Source organism: Dendronephthya gigantea, unplaced genomic scaffold, assembly GCF_004324835.1.
Source record: "Dendronephthya gigantea isolate DGI-Jeju-01 unplaced genomic scaffold, DenGig_1.0 000005F, whole genome shotgun sequence".
Taxonomy (NCBI): Eukaryota; Metazoa; Cnidaria; class Anthozoa; order Malacalcyonacea; family Nephtheidae; genus Dendronephthya; species Dendronephthya gigantea.
In genome coordinates, this window is record NW_021163015.1 from 122,139 (window position 1) to 132,965 (window position 10,827).

Genomic DNA, 10,827 nt, shown 5'->3' on the forward strand with positions numbered 1-10,827 from the left:
CTCAAAGTTAGCACAAGTAAACAGGTCTGAATTTTTGCATCCTTATTCCTTAGTAACTATCACTGGCTTAGTTCTGTTATTATACTGTTATTATACCAATTGAGTATTTTTTGCGACTAGAATGATAGTAAACGATCACAAATTTATTTGCATGCATTTTTCTCTTCACAATTATAGAAAAATCAACACACTTTATGTTCTTGGCAGTAAATATGTTTATGATGTCCCTGCTAAAGCTCGTCCTTTTCTTAGAACTGGTTTGGACGAATTTTCATCTCTGTCTTTTTCCTGGGATAAGAGTGCCAACTCTTCCATCTTATTCCGCTGTTACTGGTCTGACCTGCACCCAGGTACAAGCCATTGAGGTTAGAATAATAACAGCTGTGGTGCCACCAAGCTCCTTTCCACCTCGTAGCACAATTCTCATAACTTCAAGCATCATTGTCGCTATCCTTGGTAGTGAACTGCATTTGATTGTGATAAGCAAGGGAATCACCTGCGTCACCTTTTAAGAAATACAATAAAACTCCTCAATAGAAAAAAGAATCAAAAGGTAATATTACTTTTTTAAATTTTGCATGATGAAATGCAAAGTAGGCAGTAGCGGTTGAGTCATTGCCGTTAAATCTCATCGACGTAGGTTGAATTCGACGAGGCAAACCAAAATTGCCTGCATTTCCTGCAATTTTACCAGTTTGGTTTACTCCATCTCTAAACGGCTAATCTGCATGGTATCGATTCTATTGACTGGAGTGCGTTCATTACCGCGTATGAAAACCTGCTTCATTTGTCAATGGGGGGAGCTCTAAATCATCTTGAAGGTCTGTAATTTTATCAACCGCTCGGTAAATTTTCTGGCCATGTTTTTTTTGGTGGTTAAAGCGTTTTGTCAAATTGCTAGACATATTTATATGAAATAGAGAATTTTTTAAGCCATTCTTAGTTATCCTTCGTTTCATTAACAAATAATTATAAAGTTCAACTTTTTCAAATCGTAATTACAAAATGGGTAATAATCTTGCATTGTGCCCCAAAAGTAGCACAGAGACTTATCGATCTTATGGTATAGAATGCAAGATAATTGATTTTTATGAATCGCTTGATTACCTGCACGAAAATAATTAAAATGAATTATTAAAAAAAATTAAAATGCATAAAAATTAATATGCTCAATGCAAAAACTAGTGGTGGTGTTATATTAGCTGTGAAAACCAGAGTACAACTATGAAATATGTTTAAAATCTTCTTACATGCGTTATATAAACTGCGTGGTTTATATTTTTTACCCAACTTGACATAAACAAATATTTTTGTTGAAATTAAATTGTCGCTGCGTACCTTTTGGTATATACGAATACCGCAAGTTTCGAAAAGTTACAATCTAACACAGGGTTTAATTTACCTGAGTAACTGCCAATATTCAATCTGTATTTGTCTGATTCATCAGCAACACTAAACGTTCCATATTTAGCGTGACGTTCAGCGCCATTGAAATCCATCAAATCAACTCTTAGAACATTTTGGCCAGATTTGGATAAACGACGTATTTTATCAAGGCCCAACCAGAACTCGCCGTAATGATCACCAAAGCCTGCTTTATAGTCTGACCATTTAAGGTAGAAATCTTTACTTCCATCTTGTCTTCTTTGAAACACGGTCCAGCCTCCTCTGTCTGTGTTCATATCACAATAGACTCGGAACGATCCCAGACCATCAGGATTTATTGTATAAACACCATCCTGTCTCATGCCACATTTATAATAATGGGCGCAACTGGCTGCGTGAGTTTGAATACAAGCTTCTAGAGAATTAATTAACAGTATGCCAATATAATATATTATTTATCTATGGGAACGACGGAAAGGAACATATAAAATTTAGTATAAGTCGAACCTTTAATTCCAAGAATCTGATTCAATGCGACCAAATGATCCGTAAGATTCGCAACGGCGGCGTTAAGTTGGTTAAGCTAAGAATGAAACCCTGATAACTCAATTGTGAAATAACGAAAAATACGAACTAAAACTTTATAATGGATAGGATTGCTGTTTCAGATAAGGTCTTAACGACTAGGCCGTAATTTCGGAGTATAAATTATATTGATCAAGTATTAAAATTATCGGAATTAAAAATATAAAAATTGATCCTACGAGTTATAATTGCACCTTTTTCTCTTCCGCAATGACATTCCAGCTTTTCCTTGATCGTAGATAAAGTTTTTGATTGTCCTTTCGGAACGTTAAGATTCCTGGAGCCGCTGGGATTTTATTGATGGTTGCATTGTCAGGAACAACTACAATCTAAGAAAAAAATTGAAAGAAAATGTGACATCAAAAATTCTTTCATGAATGGAAAATAATGCATGGTGACATCTTGTAGGTACACCACGTAAGTATTTATTACTGTAAAGCTTTTCTTATTGCACTGATGAAGGCCCGGGTTAACGGACCGAAAGCTTTGCAGTAATAAGTACTTGCGTAGTGTACCTACAAGCTAATTTACTTACATTTTTGTGATTGTTTTATAACCACATTTTTTGCACAGGGTAGAGCATTTGCATGATAATCGTTTCAATAACCAGAATAAAAAAAGCTTTATTAAGACCTTTTCTATAAGTCCGATGCACAGGAAGGTTTTACAAAACTTCGGGATTGTCGCATCCTGAATAATCACTGTATAATAATAGTTCTTATATATAATATTACTTACTCCATCGTAAATATGCGGCTTGGTTGTAGAGCAACGTCCCTAAAAAGAAGTAAACAATATTTATAATAAAAGAGATGGTCAACATTGAGTACCTTAAGTCTAACGAGAAGATTACTGTGCGGTTTTTAAACACGACAAAAGAAGTCGGGCTTACTCTCTCAGGGACAACGTTTTGACCAACCAACTTGTACCAGACCTCGTCTCCGTTTGCTTCAGAAACTTTATAATCCATGCATTTGTTCCAAAGTTTTTTTGGAGAAGATATCCTCACCCAGAACCATGAATAAACATTTTTTACCACATTAGCGCCGGGTCTTGCCTTACAATCGGTGCCACAGAGATCTTCTGTACTATCTGGTGGACTAAAACAACTGCAGCACTAAAATGGGAATTGAAACTATCCTTATTCCATTTAAAACGAGATCGCTCGTCGTATAAAATCCAACCTATGCCAGTGGGATCAAAAGAAAGCAAAGTTTTTTTGTTAAACTAGTTTCATGCCAAAAATTTTCGGGACTATATACTTGAAATCGGATAGCTCCGTATAGTAAGGATGCAAAAGCATTTCTGCAAGGGAGTGAACGTTCTCTAGGGACCGACTTCTTCAAGGATATTGGGCGAGGTTTTATAAATTAGTGTGATAACGCTGAGGCAACCATGCAGGGCGTCCTGAGAGAATAATTATTCAGTTTTTTTAATGTTTGAAATAGCCGTCTTGTAGCTTTCAACGACTTTTAACGAGTTTGGAGCGTTGACAAATATATATTTGCGTTCGACGAAGGAGAATTAATCTTCCTAATCGTGACGTCACGGCTGGATATTTTGTCGTTTTTTATGTTGTTTTGTCGTTTCTGCCTCGCTTTCGTGTTTTTGTGTTTGCTTCGCCTGTCGGTTTTTGCGTCGCGTCCCAATTTTACTTGCTTTCCGTATTTTGTCATTGTTTTATAAGGTGTTAGGACCGGGCAATTGGGCTTTCGTATTCACCTGTTTCATTAAGAAGTTGTAGGAATTGTATATATTATTTTGATTTGAAGTGTTTGAAATATCAGTGAGGATTCTTATCAAAGCATCAGGAATCTATCTTGCAGTGTTTTAACGATGAGAAATCCGATCCACGAACGCACTTGCTAATCTATGATTACTTCTAGAATTATTATTATTTGTAGCTACATCAAATACTTCACTAGCACTGTAAAATTAATTGATTTTATCCAACATGGTGCCTAATCCGAAAACTGAAGGAGACTAAAGGCTAATATAGTTTCCACTCAGGAAAATTCTGCTTTGGATCGGACAGGACAGGAAAGTTTCCTTTGTATAAACGCCGCCTGAGAACTCATCGGCAATGTTTTGGAAATTTTCCTGTCCGTTCCGATCCAAAGGAGATTTTTCCTGAGTGGAAACTAGCCTTAAGTGTCCCTTCCATCTTCGGTCTTCCCTGGATTGTTGTTGCCCAGTTAATTTCAGCTATTTCTTAGGTCTAAGAGTCTTTAATGACAAGAGTTAAATTGACCTACCACTCCTTTGTCACAGCCAATAAATGCTGTTGAATTGTGACGGATCCCAGACGTATCACCAACCACACTGTAGCTAATAAAACAGAAAAACAAAAAATAATTTAATCCAACGACTCATACCAAATCCTAACTGCATAAACCATTCCATGCACTCTATTAAAAACAGCGACTAACTACAGCAACCATTCAAAACTTACAAATAGATAATACAATGAAAATTAAAGAAAACCGGCTGGTTGCACGCTTGGTAGTCCATATTTAAGATATTTATAAGATATCGTTAATTCGCTTTGGCGATAGCGTTTAGTAGATTATTTTTACCTGAACGACCCGGACGAGTCGGTTTGAATTAGAAATTTTTGGTGAAAGGCAAAACCTTGAGGACATTGTTTCTCGAGGCACTCGTTCATCATCGCCTTGAATTAAAAAAACGAAAAACGTAATCAATTTTAAACTAAGCTAGACTACAATGTAGCACTGCATATTTGATAATATCTTGCTCGTTTCTATCTCCCACGCAAACATTGAAGCATTAAAACGAACGATGCATTAAAATGTGTATAGCATGCAGTTAAGAAACTTTGACTCAAAAACCAACCCATCCGATTTTGAGAAAAGAATGTTGATGTGTTCCAAATTGCGAGCAACGGAATTTTGTCGTTACAATTTTCTCAGTCCTGAGATCTTTGACATAAGCGATGTCACCAATGCCTGGTGATGACGCATCACACCCCCCCTGATTTACAACCATGATATTTTTAAGAGGACGTATATTTCGCAGTCTGTAGGACCTGAAAATCAAAAAGAAGGATGATTTAAAGGGAAAAAGGAAACAAAATGCACTGCACGCATTCAACGAGGTGTTACACCATGCAACAACTCCTGAGGCATCTAAAGTTGTTTCGAACATGCACTCTTTAAAAATTAACATTCCTCGAAATTATAATTGCATTCCAAGTTGCGAAGAAGTTGCATAGTGTAACAGTGCATTTAGAATGCAAGATAAAAAAATGTGAAGGAGATCTTATAAAATTATATCGATTGCCAGATTTTAAACATAAGATATATTTTTGACGCTTTTTTTCTTGCTAGAATAGTGACCAAAAATAATAGGGAAACTGATGTTAGATTTTCGACATATAATACGTTACTGCTCTTATTACCAGTGAGCATTTGTTTTGGCTAAGTTCTCTGTTGTTGATATTTGTATTCTGAAATCAAGAACTTGAGCGTCACCGAGATCACTGGACCACTGAGATTCACCAAATGGATCAACTGTTGTGTTTTTGGATGGAACTTTCCATGTTACAGAACTGTTGAGTTTACCAATCAGAGCAAATCCCCCTCCATCTGTTGTAATGTCACAATAAACCTGCGATAAAAACACACAATCAAGATCAGATTGAATAGGCTTGAAGATAATTGATTATAATATTCCAGGAGTTTTAAAGATGACTAGTTCACAAACCCTTTTAGGAGCGCCTTGATTCAAATTTATCCAATAAAAACCATCACGAGACTCGAAATTTTTATTCAGAATGTCTGTGCAGTCGTAGCCGGGGTTGAAATATTCCCCAGATGGACTGGAACCTGGAATGGAAATAAATGTTCTCTGTTGCTGATCAAAAAAGACACTACACAAAAGAGAGAAAATTTGTGAGAATATCCCAGAATTTTTATAATACATTACACTCGAAACGTTACCGTCCGTGGTTTTCCAGGTATAGACTCCATTTTGTTCAGCGCAAATTAACAGTTTATCATTGTTTGAACGATCTTTGATCAATTTTAACAAACCACGTTCCTTTTTAGTACACGAGCCAGGATCATAACCTGTTTGAATGTCCACACTCTGGTAAAATACAGCAAGAAATTTATTTTGATTTAACATGAACGAGACTGGAGATAATCGGTAATGAAGTGATAATAATAAATTATTGGGCGAAGTCGAGGAAAATATCGTGATTTCTCGGCGGCGAGCAGATCCAATTATTCTGCGAGCCACCGACAATTAACGAATTTTGCGAGAACCAAGTTTCAATAATTGTTTTATCATTCACTTATCTTATTATTTTTTTAATATTTTCCGCGTTTTTTTCTACGAGTAAGCAATACAACTCATTTTCCGAAAGTTCAGCAAAACAAGTCGCTATTACTGTTTAGAAAATTGAAGCCAATGCGCATGCTCAGAGTATTATTTACAGCTGAGCAACGTTTTTAACAAATGCGCATGCTCAGAGTATTATTTGCACGGTTAACTGCAGGTAAATTAACCAATCAAAATTGAGAATACGATAAAGTGAATCATAACAAGAATTAACATTGAAATCATCTGACCTTAATTTCAGGAGAGACAAATGAGTTCCACGTAATCAGGACATTGATTACCAGCAGTTTGAAGTGAAACATGTTCAGCACGCTAAAACAGAGAGTTGTTTGCAACTTTGCCTATGTGAAATACATGACTAGAAAGAAATATGATGACCAGGGCTTACTAACGTATTGAAATCGGTCCACTTATTAGCCTGGATCTCATATTTATGTAATTATTGAAATGTCTGACTTCTGAAGGTTCTTCGGTATTTCTGCTTTAAATAGCTAGGATTAGATGCAATACTACCATAAGCTCTAGAATATCATGATATTTTTTGCGCCCAACTCAATATTAGAAGAGGGGCAAGAGCCTTCGTTTTTTCAATTCGATCTGTAGGATAGCCACAGACACATAACTCTGTATAGGATTTCGCAATGCACTCACAATGCACTTGGAATTGTCGCTTGTTCATATAGTAGGACAGGTCATGTATTATATTTTTCAACACTCCACGATTGCAAGCATAATGGCATTTCTGAAATAAACCCTACTTAAAATATATCTTATATTTTTGGCTGAAATTATGGCTATATATGACTTCAAACTAATATACGATATCAAATTCGAGGGAACGGGAAATTGGAATGAAAAATGCATGTCGAATACGGATTCAGGGACCGAGTTTTGGACTTAAAGTGGACTAATTGGGGCTGTTGGAGGATGCATACTTATCGTTCTTATGAGTCTGGCCGTTGCAGGTTGATTTAAGTGCGAAGAGTAAATTCAAACTTAATAGAGAGTTTTAGTTTGACGTTTACGGCAAACTGCAAACCGCGGTTTCACGTTAGCGGTTTCACGTTGCCGTTGTTACAAATTTGACTTTTAGTTCGCGGTCATTTACCTACACCTTATGTTCGAACGATTCAACATTGGCATTCAGTAAACAGTTTCGCTATTAAATTGCTTTTAGCTATTGCTAATGCTTCGGTTTTTTTAAATCAAATGTTATTTACACCTGGGTTGAAAAGAACCTCAATTTCAATAATCGACTATCGAAATACGATATCGTGGTAAACCGCCATATTGCTAGTCGTGTTATTGAATAGTGGTAGTCGCTTTCTTAAAGAAAACTGGTAAACTTTTTGAAAACAGGCTGGAAAATTAACAAAGAAAATTTAGATATCCAATATGTCTACTAGAAGTGTGAAACGAGGCACTATTGCAATGACAATTCGCTGAGGTAAAGGAGCTACGTGAAAATACACCTCCATGCTGCTGTTGAAAACGTGAACCGCAAACGTCAAACGGCAAAATTTTAACGTCAAGCCGCGGTTTGCGGTTCGCGGTTAAAGAAAAAACGTCAAACTAAAACTCTCTAATGAAAGTTGAAAACGTTTCAACCTGCTTTTTTGTTTTTTTATGCTTTGTAAGCACGAACAGCATTTTTATAGATTAATTTTTGACGATTTATGACCAGACGTCACCCGTATATCTGAATAAAGCAAGAACGCTCTAGAACAAATCTTTTGCGTTATATATATAAATAGACAGATGTTCTTTGTTGTACAGAAAACCCTGACTCTGCCGCATAGCAGTTTTTAATTTCCATGCCATGTTAATAGCAGTAATATATAATCTTACCTTATATCAAACTAAGCAATGACAATTAAGTTTCCAGATAAAAATGAACGCGATCAGCTAAGCGACTCGTATGCGACTAAACGAATGTTTGAAGCCGATTAAATTGACCCTTGATGTTTCGAATCGATCTCTGCATGACTTGTGATCTAAAGTTTCGTGAAAGTGCATTTCTGTTGATGATTAATTTGGAGTGATGACATGCAGTAGACTGATGATCAGTTTAATTGGGATGTTTCTAAAAACCGTTATCTAAAGCAGTACACGGTGCAGGTATCTACATCCATACATTTGGCTATGCAGTAAAAGCGATAAACAAGTGTAAACACAAGTAAAATACGAGATCGATTGCTGCTGTAGCTAACGAGTTTGCTTTTTTCAAATTTAAACTGTCAATGAAGGACTCTTCTCGTAAGTGATACGGTGTGGCGATAGTTATATATTGTATTATTTATATTACAAGACGTTGAAAGCGCAAATGCGGCTTATATGGATTATCATAATGAGGTAGGGTAAGAAGAAAGCATAATTGATTATGATAATCTGCTTTTGAGAGAAATATCGCAGTATAAAGCCTGGTTCTGATATGTCACCTACTGTCGACGATGACCATTGTGGGTGATCACTGGACAATAAAGTGCCTTGCTATTTTGTATAAATTTTCTTCGTCACTGACCGCAAACAATTCATCGCCGACTGCCTGCGACTAACGAGAACCAGGCCTAAGTACGTGGAAGATCCATTTTTAGAAATGTTGCTTCTTTATACACACCTTATCGCAGCTTGCCTTCAACTTTGTCCATGTTTCTGCTGAGAGTACTTGCTGTTATGAACTGCGTTAGTAAGAAGGTAAGATTTTGGATCGTACATTCATGCAGTGGGAGAATATAATACGTTTTCTCTGATTTTCTACATTTGTTGAGCTAATTTATTCTCGAAAAGGTATATCCACACAGCGGTTTTTGAAGGGGCTTCGATCGTTCGTGAATATTGTTGTATAGAGTGCCACCTCTTATGATGGCTAAATGCGACTTTAACCAACCAACATGCAATTTTCAAACGTGTAACATTATATTATATGCAATATTTATTAAATAATATAAATAAACTTATATTAATTAATTATTTAATTAATTCATTGAATTAAAAGCGTGCCATTAATGAATTCGTTCCAGCATGTTAGAGCATATTTTACGCAAATTACAGAATAACAAATTGGGGATAACTTTAACTTACTATAATATGGATTCAAAAACAAGATTATTACTGCTTTATATCCTACTTGATATTAATGATTTTATTAAAATAGGGCAAAAATATTAATTGTTTCGGGCATTGGAGCAAATCTTTGACGAACTAAAATCACATAATAACCAATCGAAAATAACTTTATCTTGTTATGTTTAGGATGCAGAAAAAATCGCCAAACTTATGTTTTGGGGATTTTTGCCAGTTTGTATAGTTTGCCAGTAACTATAATTATGTCCCTGCCTCAACCTCAAAACTGGCTTGGACGAATTTTTATCTCCGTTTTTTTCATTAAAAAATAGTGCCAACCAGACCAGTTTATTCCGGTGCCGTCATTCTGACCTGCACCCAGGTACAGGCCATTGAGGTTGGAAGAATAACAGGTCTTGTCCACCAAGCTCCTTCGTACTTCGTAGCACAATTATCACTATTAACATCATTGTCACTATCCTTGGTAGTGAACTGCATCTGGTTTTGATAAGCGAGGGAGTCGCCTGCGAGTCATTTAATTAACAAATGAAGTTCAACATCGTTAATGACAAAAGGTGGAATAACTTTGAGGTGTAAGTACCTTGTTAAATTTGAAAAATTCAATCATGTATTTTTTGTGCCCTGAAAATACCACAGAAGCGCTCAGTTGTTTTTGCCGGCATGGTTCTTGCAACCTGACAGTTTTATCAAAACAATAATTAAAACGAAAAAAACTGGCATAATTATGGTAAAATCAAAACCTGGCCGGTTGTATAAAACTCTTTAAATGCATTTTGCATAGTTAAATCCTAGTTAACCCAGAAATACACGACTCTGATTGGTCAATTTTCTCTGCAGTTAAAAGTTAACTATAGTCTTTTATACAACTGGCCCCTGGTGGTAGTGTTATTAGGAATAAAAAGGCGCATGTTGATGAAATATGGTATAATTTTGAACTTTCATAATCATGTGTATGGTAAATAACACACCAAGCAGGGTGTGTTTTACCTGAATAAGTTCTCTTGCTTAATTAATGTCATAGTTAAGACTTAGTAAACTAATGTTAACAATGATGCAATACCAAGAATTAACATTGAAATCACCTGACCTTAATTTCAGGTGAAACAAATGAGATCCGTGAGATCAGGATAGTGATTATCAGCAGTTTAAAGTAAACTGACATGTTCAGCGCGCTGGAACAGCAAGTTGTTAGCGTAGTGAAAAACGATAAGAAGAAAATATTATTAAATGATAATCCGGACTTAAAAAAATCATATGCGTATTAATCTGGGTCCCGAGAGCTATTTATGAAATGAGGAATACGACCTCTGAAGTCAGGCTTATACATCTTATATCTATGCTGGTATTTTATATCTATCTATGCTGGTATCTTTAATATATCTATGGATGCAGTTTTTTGGAATTAAGAAA

The 10,827-nt window shown here is 35.8% G+C and overlaps 1 protein-coding gene across 1 annotated transcript in view; it reads right to left on the minus strand.

Annotated features, from left to right (window-relative positions):
- Positions 1-210: 210 nt before the first annotated feature.
- LOC114516313 overlaps positions 211-10,827 on the minus strand; it is a 94,680-nt gene continuing 84,063 nt past the window's right edge. Inside the window, exon 16 of the mRNA XM_028535749.1 lies at positions 211-505. Within this exon, the coding sequence (XP_028391550.1) occupies positions 432-505 (74 nt within the window). The 3' untranslated portion in view covers positions 211-431. The remainder of the gene's footprint in view (positions 506-10,827) is intronic.